This window comes from Pseudophryne corroboree, chromosome 1 (assembly GCF_028390025.1).
Source record: "Pseudophryne corroboree isolate aPseCor3 chromosome 1, aPseCor3.hap2, whole genome shotgun sequence".
NCBI lineage: Eukaryota > Metazoa > Chordata > Amphibia > Anura > Myobatrachidae > Pseudophryne > Pseudophryne corroboree.
The window spans coordinates 905,018,897-905,036,344 of NC_086444.1; the positions used below are offsets into that span (position 1 = coordinate 905,018,897).

The 17,448-nt window shown below is 46.5% G+C and overlaps 1 protein-coding gene across 6 annotated transcripts in view; it reads right to left on the bottom strand.

The window, feature by feature from the left end:
* The window catches only part of BBS7 (Bardet-Biedl syndrome 7), a 190,452-nt gene that overhangs the window by 39,814 nt on the left and 133,190 nt on the right, over positions 1-17,448 (bottom strand). For all 6 annotated transcript variants that reach the window (XM_063920256.1, XM_063920253.1, XM_063920254.1 and 3 more), the window contains 3 exons: positions 3,680-3,819; positions 1,255-1,419; positions 1,008-1,117 (listed from right to left, as the gene is read on the bottom strand). In XM_063920256.1, coding sequence (XP_063776326.1) covers positions 1,008-1,117; positions 1,255-1,419; positions 3,680-3,819 — 415 coding nt within the window. The remainder of the gene's footprint in view (positions 1-1,007; positions 1,118-1,254; positions 1,420-3,679; positions 3,820-17,448) is intronic.

Below are 17,448 nucleotides of genomic sequence, written 5' to 3' on the forward strand. Positions count from 1 at the left end.
ACCAGCAAGGAAGGAGCTCAATGTATAACCTGTAGAGTGAGGTATACAGGGAGACAGGCCCAAACTATTCTCCGGAGAAATACTGAGGCTGACATCTAAAATGTGGAAGGCTGTCTGCAAGCAGGGAGCATGCCAAGGGGTGGTGGGAGTGCCTAACAGGCTGAGCCTTATTCCTTCCTCTGGCCTGGACCCGGGACAAAGCAGGCAGAGAGCCACACTTAACTTTCCCGTACATGTCCGGTTGCAGACTCCAGGATATTTGCCCTACTAAAGACCCGCAACGGAAGTCACCGATGCTGCCTCCACCGGCACTGGGGTCATTGCAGCAGATGTGAGGGCATCCTGTAGGACGCTTTTCACTGCCTGCTCAGTTAAAAATAAAGAAAATAAAGAAAAGTAAAGGTGAACCACTTAAAAACAGCCCCCCTGAAAACAGTGCCCGATCCAACTGGCACTAACTAAAACTGGCTGGCCAATGGCTGGGTATAGTAGGGAGGGAGACCTGGGCTGCTGGGAAAAAATAAGTAACTGTTTGGTGCCCAGACTCTCTCTCCAGGCTATACCCACTGTCAACCCTGTGCCCCCTATTGGAGGAAGAAGAAAAATAAAAAGCTGCACCTCTGCTGTGACTATCCAATTTGGAAGGTATGTGTGTACAGTACAAGAATGATCACACAACAAAATATGTGCAACACAACTAATATATTCAATATACTCGGACATGGTGCTCTAAATTACAGAAATACTTTTATCAGGTTTGGTATGAAATCCTGGCAGTCACAACCACAACAGTCAGGATGCTGACAGCAGCATCCCAACGGTCAAAATTCCAATGGATCCCGGCAAAGTATTTTAACCCTAATGCACTCGATTGTCCGTATCCTGACCGCATCCCCTTTTATCCAACCACCCCTAAGCCCAATCTTATACTGGCCTACACAGAATAGAGAAGGTTGCTCTAATAAACAGCAAACATAGAAAAAAAGAAAAGAAAAACAACACTTTACCATATGAAATATTGAGATTAATCTTTCTTTTAGTTGCTTCTTTTGATAAGACATCTTTTAGAATTGAAATCGTGGAGATATTGTCAGATTTGAAAACACCTTCTCCTTTTCTGGAACAAGAATAAGTGACTGATGTTACAAAGTGGCAGTGTAGTACCATATTAATACACCACTGCAGAATCATTGCTACTTGTCTGGTACGTGTACAATTGCAGGTTTTCTGGGGCCTATTAAAGGAAATATTTACCTGTATGAACATTCAAGCTGTGTGTCCAGAAAGGTATTCTGAAAGTAGAAGGTAATATCCTCCCCAACTGGGGTTTTCTCTGGAACCTCAGGTAGACAGAACACCATCCAGGAGTGTATCTCAGCAAAACTGAACTGGCCGGTCAGGCTCAGGGTATTCATTGGCCTGCAAGGTCAGGTTTAGTCAGCAGTTATGACTGAAATGTGATCAGTTATACGCACAATTAATTTTTACTATCTTCCAGCAAATATCAATATTTTTGAAACATTACATAACGCGTGAAATCACATCATTACTTATCCGGCGTACTCTGATCCAAAATATCTCAATTACTATAATTACATCTTGCGACAAAATAACCTCTATAGCAAGTTTCTATCTGCCCCAGTTACAACTCCAATAGTGTATAGCATGTTCTCATTGCTTAGATTTCGGTCTATTGTCTCATATTTATGTTTCACCTACTAATAAGATTGTTAGTTGTTTGGAGCAAGTGTTCTTATTTTCTAAATCTATATGTCATCTGTATCAAAAAAGTTAAAATCCAAAGAGTACTTTATATACAATGAATGACATATTTGCCTTTTATCAGAAGAATTATTGTGCACACTGCTATTCAAAGGAAAATATACAAATAACGGCTACACAATCTAAAAACATGTTGGAGTATCGTTTCATCTTAGAAGAAAGATTTCAGCAGCACCGCTATTTCCAAACCTCTAAACATAAGATCCCCCAAACTTCATATAGATTGCACTAAATATTGAAATAAAGTTAATACTACACAGCTTAGAGTGGAATAAGAATATAAATAGCCACCTCCACCTGGTATAAAGCCTCTTTCATCAATATCTGAAGTTAGCCCTAGCAGCTGCAGTGGGAAAGTAAAAAGTGCAGCACTGTGCATTACCAAATGATGTACTCTTAGCGTTAATTGAATAGTTCTTGCAAGCTACATAAAGGTTCATGTAATGTGTTGTTTTTAGTGGTTGATAAAAGACAGTGCTACTAAGACCAGTCACTTAGGGGGAATCCAATAGTTTTTTTGCCGTGCTAATTAAAAGGCACCGTTCTGGCACGACTGCAGCAGGCGGCCATTAATTATCACGCCTGTCCCACCCAAAAGCACTGTGTTTATCCGTGTAAAGTGGATAAACCAATCTAAACAAATGGGTGTGATGCAAAAAGTGCCGTTAGGGCGCCCCAACAGCTGACTTTTTCGCACATTTATGCTTGCCCCCTGAGGAGGCTGTGAGCAGAACTGTGCCCACCAGCGGCTATTCCTGCCCGAACAAAGCAACAACTGAATCACTACTCTCCATCGGGCAGACCTTATTTAGCATGGCCAAAACATTTTTTATTTCCCCCCAAGATTATTTCTTTTCACTTTTACATGTTATTTACGATATCTGTATGTATCCATTAAACAGAGTTTCTCCCACGAGTTCTCAAGTTTGTGAACCCACTTTTTATAAAAATAGAACTGTATGGAGATTGCTGGTGCACGCTCTGGATTACGTATGTATTCTATGTAGTTATATGCATTTGATGGCTTATACTCCCTCAATGTATACAACTGGTTTCTATGGAAACTATTGCACAGGTGTGAAGCTGCATCAAATTTCCCAGTGGAGTTCCTATCACTTAGCAACAAGTTACAGCACTGGGTATTGGGAGTCAGTGACATCAGGCAATCATGCAGCTGGGGAATCCAGCTATATGCCTTGTCCTCTGCAGTTGAACAATTCCCCATGGAAACAATCAGTAAATATAAAGGGAAGGGAAACCATTATAGAAACTTTAGTAGATTAATAACATGGATGGATGCAGTTGTGACTACCCCCTCTTTGGGCCCAAGCTTTTTATATATACACCCTTTATAGTTAAGAGGGGGCTACTAAAGGGAAAAAAAATGGAATTACCACTATATGTGGTTTTAACACCATAATAATGAACAGTTTCCAAATGCTCAAGCTTTCGATGCTCTATGAAAAGCGGACTTTCAACTATGCAGCTTGACTAGAGCGCCAATAACTGTGTGGAAAGTGATAGCTGGAATCAATATTTACATCCTATATCATTTTTCAGTTTATTTGTAAGATGGCTAAAGTTTTAGAAAGAAGTCCTTAAGCACTTCACAGAAGCATATTAGATTAACCATATTTAGCAGTATAATACAGCACATCCATATAAAGAATTCTGATGTTTAAGCTTTACACTGCAGAGTTACTCTTTGCCATTGATAGCAAAGGATTTCTTGTAGGACATTCACTTAGTAAATACAAAACATGTTTTCCGGCACCTATCGAGGCAGAAAACCCTTCCTTGCACCTTTAATGGGTATGCACAAGATTAGCAAGTAGCATATAGACAACGTTTATAGTAGTTTTCCTGGTCTATTTTCCACTTGATTTTCATACTGTACCTGTTCTGATCAAACACATGACTCCTCTGATGGAGAGATAAAGGTGTAATCTGGTATCGCCGAACCTGGCACGTTTTTGGTTGAATTCTAGGTGTTATATAGGCTTGTAACGTTCCATACTGTCCTTCAATTGAGCGAACCTGATCAATGCAGAAACATTTTATATAGTATAACACGCAGGACGAAAATAACATATATACGTTATGGTAAGAACTTTCCGTTGATAACGGTATTTCTCCTAATTCCACAGGATAACATTGGGATATGATAAAGCGAAAGCAGATTTGCACCAATCGGTCAAAGCTTTTCGGCCTCCCTGCATGCCCGTCCATATATCCCTGCCTCCTGGCTCAGGCAAATCAGTTCTATTTCAAAGCTCAAGGCAGGAGCATCATAGATAGCCCTAATCAGGCAAGAAGAACACGCATACACACCCTTCCGTACAAGAAGGAAGAGGTTAGTGAGTAAAAGGATCCTCAAGTGTGTCAGGGTGGGATCCCTGTGGACTTAGGAGAAATACCGTTATCAACGGTAAGATCTTACCATAATGTATATTTCTCCGGCAGGGCCCACAGGTTATCCCCAGGATAACATTGGGATTTCCCAAAGCAATTTAGTGGTGGGGACGCTCCTGATTCGACAGGAGATCCTTCGCCCAAATTCAGCGTCATGAGAGGCAAAGGTATCCATGGCATAATGTCTAATGAATGTGTTAATGGAAGATCGTATGGTTGCCTTACATATCTGTTCTGCTGAAGTACCACGTTGTGCTGCCCATGATGGATCTACCTTATGAGTAGAGTGAGCAGAGACATTAGCCGGAACAGGGAGATCAGCTTGAGAATATCCTTCTGAAATCGTCATCCGAAGCCACCTTGCCAGTGTCTGCTTACCAGCAGGCCATCCTCTCTTGTGAAATCCGTAGAGAATGAAGAGAGAATCTGTCTTTCTGATGGCACTGCTACGATCCACGTAGATCCTTAAGGCACGGACCACGTCCAGTGATGCATCTCCCTCAGAAAGGCCCGATACCTGGAAAGCCGGGACTACAAATTCTTCTTTAAGGTGGAATTTAGACACCACCTTGGGAAGATACCCAGATCTAGTCCTGAGAACTGCTTTATCTGGATAAAAAAAAATCAGAAATGGGGAATGACATGACAATGCCCCTAAATCTGCCACTCTTCTACCTGACGCCATGGCCAGTAGAAAGAGAACTTTAGCTGTCAACCATTTAAGATCCACATTATTAAGTAGTTCAAATGGGGCAACTTGAAGGGCCTTTAGGACTAAATTTAAGTCCCAAGGCACTGTAGGAGGAACAAAAGGAGGTTGAATGGGCAGCATTCCCTGGAAAAAAAAGTACGCACATCCTGTAAGTTGCCAATTTTCTTTTGGAACCATACAGTCAATGCTGACACTTGCACTCTCAAGGAAGCCACCTTCAAACCTTTATCCATTCCCGCCTGAAGGAATGCTAAGACCCTGGAAACTCTGAAAGACTTAGGGTCCATTTTCCATTCACTGCACCAATGAATATAGGTTTGCCATATTCGGTGATAAATGCGAGCTGAGGAAGTTTTCCTTGCTCTGAGCATTGTTTGAATAACCTGTTGTGAGAATCCTCTTGACTTCAGGATAGAGGTTTCAAGAGCCACACCATCAAAGACAGTCGATCTAGATGTTTGTGGTAACAAGGACACTGCATCAGTAGATCTGGATGTTGAGGGAGCAGGAGTGGGGCATCCATCAACATTCTCTGCAGATCTGTGTACCAATGCCTTCTGGGCCAAGCCGGAGCTATTAGTATCACGGCACCCTTTCCTTGCTTTATCTTTCTCACCATCCTGGGTAATAGGGTGATTGGAGGAAACACATAAGCTAGATGAAAGTCCATCTCACTGACAGGGCATCCACAAAGATCGCTCTGGGATCCTTTGTTCTTGACCCGTATGCGAGAACTTTGTTGTTTCTGACGGGAAGCCATGAGATCTATCTCTGGCAACCCCCACTTGTCTACTAGGGTCTGGAAGACCTCCGGGTGTAGAGTCTATTTGCTTGCCTGAATGGCGTGTAGACTGAGGAAATCTGCTTCCCAGTTTAGGGTTCCCAGAACGAACACTGCGGATAAGGCTGGATGATGATGTTCTGTCCACTTTAGTATGTGACTTACTGCTTTCATCGCTTTTCGGCTGCGAGTTACTCCCTGATGATTGAAGTACGCTACTGCCGTCGCATTGTCCGAGCGGATCTGAACTGTTTTTCCCCAAAGAATGTCCTTTGCCTGAATCAGTGCCATGTATATGGCCCGAAGTACCAATATACACTGCTCAAAAAAATAAAGGGAACACTTAAACAACACAATGTAACTCCAAGTCAATCACACTTCTGTGAAATCAAACTGTCCACTTAGGAAGCAACACTCATTGACAATCAATTTCACATGCTGTTGTGCAAATGGAATAGTCAACAGGTGGAAATTATAGGCAATTAGCAAGACACCCCCAATAAAGGAGTTGTTCTGCAGGTGGTGACCACAGACCACTTCTCAGCTCCTATGCTTTCTGGCTGATGTTTTGGTCACTTTTGAAAGCTGCCTTTGCTTTCACTCTAGTGGTAGCATGAGACGGAGTCTATAACCCACACAAGTGGCTCAGGTAGTGCAGCTCATCCAGGATGGCACATCAATGCGAGCTGTGGCAAGAAGGTTTGCTGTGTCTGTCAGCGTAGTGTCCAGAGAATGGAGGCGCTACCAGGAGACAGGCCAGTACATCAGGAGACGTGCAGGAGGCCGTAGGAGGGCAACAACCCAGCAACAGGACCGCTACATTCGCCTTTGTGCAAGAAGGAACAGGAGGAGCACTGCCAGAGCCCTGCAAAATGACCTCCAGCAAGCCACAAATGTGCATGTGTCTACTCAAATAATCAGAAACAGACTCCATGAGGGTGGTATGAGGGCCCGACGTCCACAGGTGGGGGTTGTGCTTACAGCCCAACACCGTGCAGGACGTTTGGCATTTGCCAGAGAACACCAAGATTGGCAAATTCGCCACTGGCGCCCTGTGCTCTTCACAGATGAAAGCAGGTTCTCACTGAGCACATGTGACAGATGTGACAGAGTCTGGAGACGCCAAGGAGAACGTTCTGCTGCCTGCAACATCCTCCAGCATGACCGGTTTGGCAGTGGGTCAGTAATGGTGTGGGGTGGCATTTCCTTGGGGGGGCCGCACAGCCCTCCATGTGCTCGCAAGAGGTAGCCTGACTGCCATTAGGTACCGAGATGAGATCCTCAGACCCCTTGTGAGACCATATGCTGGTGCGGTTGGCCCTGGGTTCCTCCTAATGCAAGACAATGCTAGACCTCATGTGGCTGGAGTGTGTCAGCAGTTCCTGCAAGACGAAGGCATTGATGCTATGGACTGGCCCGCCCGTTCCCCAGACCTGAATCCAATTGAGCACATCTGGGACATCATGTCTCGCTCCATCCACCAACGCCACGTTGCACCACAGACTGTCCAGGAGTTGGCGGATGCTTTAGTCCAGGTCTGGGAGGAGATCCCTCAGGAGACCATCCGCCACCTCATCAGGAGCATGCCCAGGCGTTATTGGGAGGTCATACAGGCATGTGGAGGCCACACACACTACTAAGCCTCATTTTTACTTGTTTTAAGGACATTACATCAAAGTTGGATCAGCCTGTAGTGTGTTTTTCCACTTGAATTTTGAGTGTGACTCCAAATCCAGACCTCCATTGGTTAATAAATCTGATTTCCATTGATAATTTTTGTGTGATTTTGTTGTCAGCACATTCAACTATGTAAAGAACAAAGTATTTAATAAGAATATTTCATTAATTCAGATCTAGGATGTGTTGTTTAAGTGTTCCCTTTATTTGTTTGAGCAGTGTATTTATTGGCAGGCAACCTTCTTCCTTGGTCCATTTCCCTGGAAACACAACCTTCCTGACACTGCTCCCCAGCCCTGGAGACTGGCATCTGTTGTCAGAATTTCCCAATCTGATATCCAAAAGGGTCTCCCCTTGTCCAGATGGGATGTCTGTAGCCACCAGGCTAATGACCTTCTTACTTCTATCGTAAGACCCATAGTCTGCGTCTTTATCATCTGATGCAACTCATTCCATTTGGCCAGAATCAGATGCTGCAGAGACCTCGAGTGGAACTGTGCATACTCCACCATGTCAAATGTTGACACCATCAATCCCATCACACGCATTGCTGCGTGAATGGATACCTTTTGACTGTGTAGCTAGTCCTGAATCCTTGACTGAACCTTGGATATCTTGTTCAGAGGTAAGATTACTCTCTGAAGACTTGAATCCAGCACAGCCCCCAAGTGAGTCATCCGCTGTGACGGAACCAGAGACAATTTTGCCCAAATTATGAGCCACCCGTGCCTTTGCAGACACGTTATTGTCTGATGCAGATGACATAGGAGCAATTCCTGCGACTGTGCCAGGATTAAAAGATAGTCGAGGTATGGAAAAATTCTTATCCCCTGCTCGCGGAGATAAGCTGCCATTACCACCATAATCTTGGTAAATACTCTGGGGGCTGTGGTTTAACCAAAAGGTAGGGCCTGGAAATGAAAATGCTGTTGGAGGATAGTGAACCAGAGAAAGCAATGATGGGACAGTGCTATAGGAACATGTAGGTAAGCATCCTGTATATCCAGGGATACCATATAATCCCCTGGCTCCATGGCCAAAATGATGGAACATAAAGTTTCCATCTGAAACAGAGGTACCCAAATGTACTTGTTCAGCACTCTGAGATTGAGAATGGGCCAAAATAACCCATTTGGTTTCTGAACTAGAAACAGGTTGGAGTAAAAAGCCTGTCCTCGTTGCGCAGGAGGAACTGGAATGACTTCTCCTGACTGAAGCAATTTCTGAACTGCGTCTTGCAAAGCCCTGGCCTTCGTCTCTACCCGAGACATGCTGGTACAAAAAACCTTCGAGGAGGGTACTTCTTGAAGGCAAAAGCATGACCTAGAGATACAGCTTTCTGCACCTGGGCATCTGTTGTAGATCTGTGCAAACTGAAGAAGTCAGCCACCCACCCTGGGATCCCCCAGGTGGAGGCCCACACCATCAGGCTGACGGCTTATCTGTTTTACCACCCGGTCCTCTGGTAGCCCAATGCTTTTTAGTCTTACCAGACTTGTTGTATTGGGACTGCCTGCCATCACTTTTTCCTTTAGCTTTTCCTTGAGACTGAAAGGGCCGAAAAGCTGGAACTTTAGGTTTGAAATTGTACGTGAAAAGAAACTTGACCTTCTTGGAGACTGCTTTACCAAAAAGAATATCTCCAGAAAAAGGCAGAGATTCCAAAACCTACTTAGATTCTGAATCAGCTTTCCACGTACGTAGCAAAACTGCTCTGCGAGCAGCGATTGTTGAAGCTGATGCCCTGGAGGGAATAGTACCCATATCCAATGCTGCTTCTTCCAAGAACATTGCAGCCTGTTTTATATGTGCTATATGGGCTTTTTGCTCTCTAGGTGCTATTGAAACAGCCCCCTCCAATGCATCAGCCCAGGCAGCCACTGCCTTTGCCATCCAAGCTGAAGCCATGGCTGCCCCAGACAGGGAAAAAACGTTTTTTAAAAAACCATCCACTCTCCTATCTGTGACATCTTTTAATGAGGTTGAAGGCAAAGGTAATGTAGATTTTTGCACTAATTGAATCACATGCGTATCTACTTTAGGAGCCACCTCCCTTTTTAAACAATCCCCAGCTGGAAGAGGATAATTGGAACTCCATTTCTTAGGAATTCTAAACTTCTTATTGGGCGTAGCCCGAGCCTCTTATGATTTCCCTCAGCTGATCTGACCCTGGAAACTCAGTCTTAACTGTTTTGGGATGTTTAAACACAAGTGCCTTGGTTTTTAACACAAGCTCTGCTGAATCCTCTAAGGAAAGAATGGCTTTCATTGCTTTAATTAACTCAGCTATATCCACTGAGCCGAGACCTTCCTGCTCCTCTTCGTATGCCGAAGCATAGTTTATGGAGCTTTCATCCTTCGATGAATCCTCATCTGAAACGTGTAGCCTGTGAGGATGAAGATTTACTTACCACTAGCTTATCAGCCTGTTTCTTTTGAGAGGCTGCTGTTGGAAGTGATAAACCGCAGGTGGGAAGCTGCATGTAAGGGTTAATCCTGTAACCTATCCCTGGTACAGGAGTTGGGGGAATTATCCGTTCAGCTATACTGGATAATGTCTGTGCAAACATAGCCCAAGGTGGATTAACCTGCACCTGAATCTGCCTTGTATTTTTCAAGAGACCCTGGTGAAAACGAAAACAATTTACACAAAAACTATCCTAAACCCGATCCTGAGAGGTTAACACAGCTTTGCAAGACAAACATATGAGTGTTGGTGTTGCTGTGATTGTATCTTCCTCACATCTGCAGCTCTTAGACATGATAATCAACACTTCAACAGTGTACTAAACAATTTGCGACTGAAATCACTTTAAGCTTTTTAAAGTGACCTACAATCCGACCCTACCCATGCACCAGCATTGAGGATCGGATTAGAAAAAAAAAAGAAACAAAAACGGACAGAAAATAAGTTTTTAAACCTACCGGTAAATCTTTTTCTCCTAGTCCGTAGAGGATGCTGGGGACTCCGTAAGGACCATGGGTATAGACGGGCTCCGCAGGAGACATGGGCACTCTAAGACTTTATATGGGTGTGAACTGGCTCCTCCCCCTATGCCCCTCCTCCAGACCTCAGTTAAAGAACTGTGCCCAGAGAAAACGGACAGTACGAGGAAAGGATTTTTGTTAATCTAAGGGCGAGATACATACCAGCCCACACCATACACACCGTACAACATGGTATATACTAAACCAGTTAACAGCATGAACAAAACAGCATCAGCCAGAGACTGATCACAACTGTAACATAACCCTTATGTAAGCAACAACTATATACAAGCCTTGCAGAAATAGTCCGCACCGGGACGGGCGTGCAGCATCCTCTACGGACTAGGAGAAAAAGATTTACCGGTAGGTTTAAAATCTTATTTTCTCTTACGTCCTAGAGTATGCTGGGGACTCCATAAGGACCACGGGGATTACACCAAAGCTCCAGACCAGGCGGGAGAGTGCGGATGACTCTGCAGCACTGATTGAGCAAACATGAGGTCCTCATAGAATTTTGCAAAAGTGTTTGAACCAGACCAAGTTGCTGCTCGGCAAAGCTGTAATGCCGAGACGCCTCGGCCAGCCGCCCAAGAAGAGCCCACCTTCCTAGTGGAATGGGCCTTTACCGAATTTGGTAACAGCAATCCAGCCGTAGAATGAGCCTGCTGAATCGTATTACAGATCCAGCGAGCAATAGTCTGCTTAGAAGCAGGAGCGCCAACCTTGTTGGCTGCATACAGGACAAACAGCGCCTCTGTTTTCCTAACCCGAGCCGTCCTGGCTACATAAATTTTTAAGGCCCTGACTACATCAATGGACTTGGAATCCTCCAAGTCACCCGTAGCCACAGGGACCACAATAGGTTGGTTCTTATGAAACGACGAAACCACCTTAGGTAGAAATTGAGGACGAGTTCTTAACTCTGCTCGATCCACATGGAAAATCAGATAGGGACTCTTGTGAGACAAAGCCGCCAATTCGGACACCCGCCTCGCAGATGCCAAGGCCAACAACATGACCACTTTCCAAGTCAGAAATTTTAACTCAACCGTTTGAAGAGGTTCAAACCAGTGTGATTTAAGGAACTGTAACACCACGTTAAGGTCCCACGGTGCCACTGGGGGCACAAAAGGAGGTTGGATGTGCAGCACTCCCTTTACAAAAGTCTGGACTTCTGGGAGAGAAGCCAATTCCTTCTGAAAGAATATAGATAAGGCCGAAATCTGCACCTTAATGGACCCTAACTTTAGGCCCATACCCACTCCTGTCTGTAGAAAGTGAAGAAAACGACCCAGCTGAAATTCTTTCTTCCGTAGGAGCATTCTTGGCTTCACACCAAGATACATATTTCCTCCAGATACGGTGATAATGCTTCACCGTCACCTCCTTCCTAGCTTTGATTAGAGTAGGGATGACTTCCCCCGGAATACCTTTCCTAGCTAGGATTTGGTGTTCAACCGCCATGCCGTCAAACGTAACCGCGGTAAGTCTAGGAACACACAGGGCCCCTGTTGCAACAGGTCCACCCTGGGAGGAAGAGGCCACGGATCTTCTGTGAGCATTTCCTGAAGATCTGAATACCAGGCCCTTCGAGGCCAATCTGGAACAATGAGTATTGTCTTCACTCTTGTTCGTCTTATGATTCTCAATATTTTTGAGATGAGTGGAAGTGGAGGGAACACATAGACCGACTGAAACACCCACGGTGTCACTAGGGCGTCCACCGCCACTGCCTGAGGGTCCATCGACCTGGAACAATACGTCCGAAGCTTTTTGTTGAGGCGTGACGCCATCATGTCTATTTGAGTTAGTCCCCAATGACTCGTTACCTCTGCAAAGACTTCTTGATGAAGTCCCCACTCTCCTGGATGGAGATCGTGTCTGCTGAGGAAGTCTGCTTCCCAGTTGTCTACTCCCGGAATGAAGACTGCTGACAGAGCGCTTACATGATTTTCCGCCCAGCGAAGAATCCTGGTGGCTTCTGCCATTGCTGCTCTGCTCCTTGTCCCGCCTTGGTGGTTTACATGCGCCACGGCTGTGACGTTGTCTGACTGAATCAGAACGGGTAGGATGCGAAGAAGATTCTCCGCTTGTTGTAGGCCGTTGTATATGGCCCTTAATTCCAGCACATTGATGTGTAGACAAGCCTCCTGGCTTGCACATATTCCCTGAAAATCTCTTCCTTGTGCGACTGCTCCCCATCCTCGGAGGCTCGCGTCCGTGGTCACAAGAACCCAATCTTGAATGCCGAACCTGCGACCCTCTAGAAGGTGAGCACTCTGAAGCCACCACAGGAGAGATACCCTGGCCCTGGCTTATCCTCTGATGCATTTGTAGATGGGACCCTGACCACTTGTCCAGAAGGTCCCACTGAAAAGTTCTCGCATGGAATCTGCCGAACAGAATGGCCTCGTAGGCCGCCACCATCTTTCCCAATACTCAAGTGCATTGATGAACTGACACTCTTTTTGGTTTTAGCAGGTCCTTGACCTTGTTCTGGAGTTCCTGAGCTTTTTCCGTTGGGAGAAAAACCCTCTTTTTTTCCGTGTCCAGAACCATGCCCAAAAATGACAGCCGAGTTGTCGGAACCAACTGCGACTTTAGTAGATTTAGAATCCAGCCGTGTCATTGTAGTACCCTCAGGGAGAGAGATACGCTTTTCAGTAACTGATCTCTTGATCTTGCCTTTATCAGGAGATCGTCCAAGTATGGGATAATTGTGATACCTTGCTTGCGCAGGAGCACCATCATTTCCGCCATTACCTTGGTGAAAATTCTCGGGGCCGTGGAAAGCCCAAACGGCAACGTCTGAAACTGGTAATGACAATCCTGTACAGCGAATCTCAGCTACGCCTGATGAGGCGGATATATGGGGACATGAAGGTATGCATCCTTTATGTCTAGTGACACCATAAAATCCCCCCCTTCCAGGCTGGAGATCACTGCCCGGAGAAATTCCATCTTGAATTTGAACCTCTTCAAATATAGGTTCAGGGAGTTTAGATTCAGAATTGGTCTGACCGAGCCATCCGGCTTCGGGACCACAAATAAAGGTTGAATAAAACCCCTTCCCCTGTTGAATTAGGGGAACCTTGATAATCACCTGCTGTTGACACAGCTTTTGTATGGCAGCTGAAACTATTTCCCTCTCTGGGGGAGAAGCTGGCAAGGCCGATTTGAAAAATCGGTGTGGACTGGAGGCACCTCTTCGAACTCCAGTTTGTAGCCTTGGGATACAATTTCGACCGCCCAAGGATCCAAATCCGACTGAACCCAAACCTGGCTGAAGAGCCGAAGACGTGGCCCCCACCGGTGCAGACTCCCTCGGAGGAGTCCCAGCGTCATGCGGTGGATTTTGTAGAGGCCAGGGAGGACTTTTGTTCCTGGGAACTAGCCGTAGCTGGTGTTCTTTTCCCTCTACCTCTACCTCTGGCGAGGAAGGAAGAGCCCCGACCCTTTCTGAACTTATGCGACCGAAAGGACTGCATCTGGTATTGAGGTGTTTTCTTTTGCTGTGGGGGAACGTAAGGCAAAAAAGAAGACTTACCCGCGGTAGCCGTGGAAACCAGGTCCGCGAGGCCCTCCCCAAATAAAACGTCACCTTTGTAAGGCAAAGCCTCCATATGTCTCTTTGAATCAGCATCACCTGTCCATTGACGGGCCCACAGGGACCTTCTATCAGAAACTGCCATGGCATTGGCTCTTGAACCCAACAGCCCAATATCTCTCGCAGCCTCTCTCATATATAATGCTGCGTCCTTAATGTGACCCAAGGTCAACAAAATACTATCTTTATCGAGGGTGTCAATGTCAGATGACAAGGTATCTGCCCACGCTGCAATTGCGCTACCCACCCATGATGACGCTACTGCCGGCCTGAGCAGGGCACCCGTAGTCATATAAATTGATTTTAAGGTAGTTTCCTGTCTGCGATCCGCAGGACCCTTGAGGGCTGCCGTGTCCGGGGACGGTAGTGCAACCTTTTTGGACAAGCGCGTCAAGGCCTTGTCCACCGTGGGCGAGGATTCCCACCGTAACCTGTCCTGCGAGGGGAAAGGATACGCCATAATAATTCATTTGGGAACCTGCAGTCTCTTGTCTGGAGTTTCCCAAGCCTTTTCAAATAAAGCGTTCAGCTCATGAGATGGGGGAAACGTTACTACAGGTTTCTTTTCCTTAAACATGCAGACCCTCGTGTCAGGGACAGAGGGGTCCTCTGTGATATGCAAAACATCTTTTATTGCAATAACCATATATTGGATACTCTTGGCCACCCTTGTGTGCAACCTTGCATCATCATAGTCGACACTTGGGTCGGAATCCGTGTCGGTATCAGTGTCTGCTATCTGGGAAAAGGGACGTTTATGGGAAGTCAAAGCCATGGATTGACTCCCTGCTTTTTCCTTAGACTCTGCTTTGTCCAATCTCTTATGTAATAAGGTCACATTAGCATTTAAAACATTCCACATATCCAACCAATCAGGTGTCGGCTGTGCCGACGGAGACACCACCACCATCTGCTCTGCATCCTCCTAGACGAGCCTTCCGCTTCAGACATGTCGACACACACGTACTGACAGCCCCACACACACTGGGATATAGGAATATGGGGACAGCCCCCCAATAAGGCCCTTTGGAGAGACAGAGAGAGAGTATGCCAGCACACACCCAGCGCCAGTAGATACTGAAACAAAGTCCCAGCCTGTACAGCGCTTTTTATATATAATTTGCACCAAAGAAATGTGCCCCCCCCCCCCTCGTTTTTTGTCCCGTTACTTGTTCAGCAGGGGAGAGTCCGGGAGCAGCTTCTCTGTGGAGAAAATGGCGCTGGTTGGTGCTGGAGGATCAAGCCCCGCCCCCTCGACGGCGGGCTTCGGTCCCGCTCATTTGTTTATACTGGCGGGGTTTTTATAACATACCGCCTCCGCAGTATCTGGTAATGGTGCCAGTTTTATGTGAGGTCATTATTGCTGCCCAGGGCGCCCCCCCTGCGCCCTGCACTCTTGCTGTGCCATGTGTGTGTGTGTGGGAGCAATGGCGCGCAGCGCGACCGCTGCGCGGTACCTCTCTGAAGATCTGAAGTCTTCTGCCGCCTTTGAAGTCTTCTTACTTCATATACTTACCTGGCTTCTATCTTCCGGCTCTGTGAGGAGGACGGCGGCGCGGCTCCGGGACGAACAGCGAGGACGACACCTGTGTTCCGACCCTCTGGAGCTAATGGTGTCCAGTAGCCTAAGAAGCAGAGCCCATCAGTCCAGGAAAGTGGGTCTGCTTCTCTCCCCTCAGTCCCATGAAGTAGGGAGCCTGTTGCCAGCAGTGCTCCCTGAAAATAAAAAACCTAACAAAAGTCTTTTGAGAGATCTCAGTTGAGCCCTCCTGCAGTGCATCCAGTCTCCTCTGGGCACAGGATCTAACTGGGGTCTGGAGGAGGGGCATAGAGGGAGGAGCCAGTTCACACCCATCTAAAGTCTTAGAGTGCCCATGTCTCCTGCAGAGCCCGTCTATACCCATGGTCATTACGGAGTCCCCAGCATCCTCTAGGACGTAAGAGAAATATAGTAAAGTCAGCAATCACACTAGCAGTCAGTAACATGTTATACATTAGAATAATAAGCAATATGAGCATATCATCAACTACAACTACATTTCAAGTATGTAGGAGAATATATTACTGAATCATGTTTAAACAGATCTACCGTATTCAGACCCATAGCGAAAGAAACAGTAATAGTATACAGACTCATATGCAATAGGCACTTATCTAACTATTTGTACTCAAAAAGGTACTTATTGCTGTATTACTTGTACTCAGTAGAGTGGGATACAGGGAGACTCGCCTCGCTTCCAGGACCGATCAATACGTTAGCGAACGCTGAGTGGATCCAGACGCAACTAGTGTACACTGCCGCTCCATGAACCTATAGTGAACACAGACGCTCAGTGAAAACAGATGCACCCGTCACACAGCCGCCTATGCTGCGACTGGGTCCCCTTCGTGTACAGCGTCTGAGACGGAAGCGGGAAACAGTTCATGGCAGGAGACTCGGAGGAAACTGGTCATGAACTGGGGGGAGGGGCGACCAGGAGAGCGTCTGACTCCCCACTGCTGACTTCAAGCCTAGGGATCACGGCCTCATACTATTCCTGGAGCCTCTGATCCCTAAGGCCTAGCGCTGGTGCACCCGAGGTGGCAGCCGCGACAGCTACTGTTTGGTAATCTCCTCCCAAAACAGTGTTGCTGTGTCCGTATTCACCTTCTAAGCGGAACCGATGTCTTACCTTCTACCCGTGCTCCAGCCACAGCCTGGTAACGTCTGCTGGACCTGTTAGTATATCCGACACAGACGCCCGCCGAAACAGCACTGTACTCGTGGGTAAGCGTTGTCGCGACCCAACGGAGAGTTGTTGGAGCAACTCTTTCTAAGGTACGTATAAGACGCTGTTTAGAAAGATCACTCAAGAAAAAATAGTAAGACTATAAAAATAAAATAAGAAAGTTTAGGGCTGCTAAAAACCAGCAGCCCTCTGACCACGGTCCGGCTCCTGCCACACCAAACAAAAAACTGATTTGCCTGAGCCAGGAGGCGGGGATATATGAACGGGCCCGTTGCATGCTGGGAGGCCGAAAAGTTTTGACCGATTGGTACAAATCCGCTGTCGCTTCATCATATCCCAATGTTATCCTGTGGATAACCTGTGGACTCTGGCGGAGAAAAATACTGTAGTCATACTTAAGGGTTTTATCACAAGGTCATGTTTTTAAAGCTGAAGCACTCTCTTGTCCTTTATTTTAGGGATTCACTGCTTTGCAAAGCACTGCATGGCTGTCATGTTACTCTACCTGACTGTAGGGGGTACTGGCTGCCTGACTGTAGAGGATCAGTATGATATACGATGGTCGGGATGCCGGCCATCAGTATGCCAGCAGCGGGGCAAGCACAAACAGTCCCCATGCGGGCTGGCTGCGCTTGCCACGCTGAGGGCTCAGTGGCTCGCTGCGATCGCCACAGGTTCTGTTCCCACTCTGTGGGTGTCATGAACACAAACGAGTGGGAATAGCCCGTTAGCCGGGATTCCGGCTGTCGGCCTTGTCACC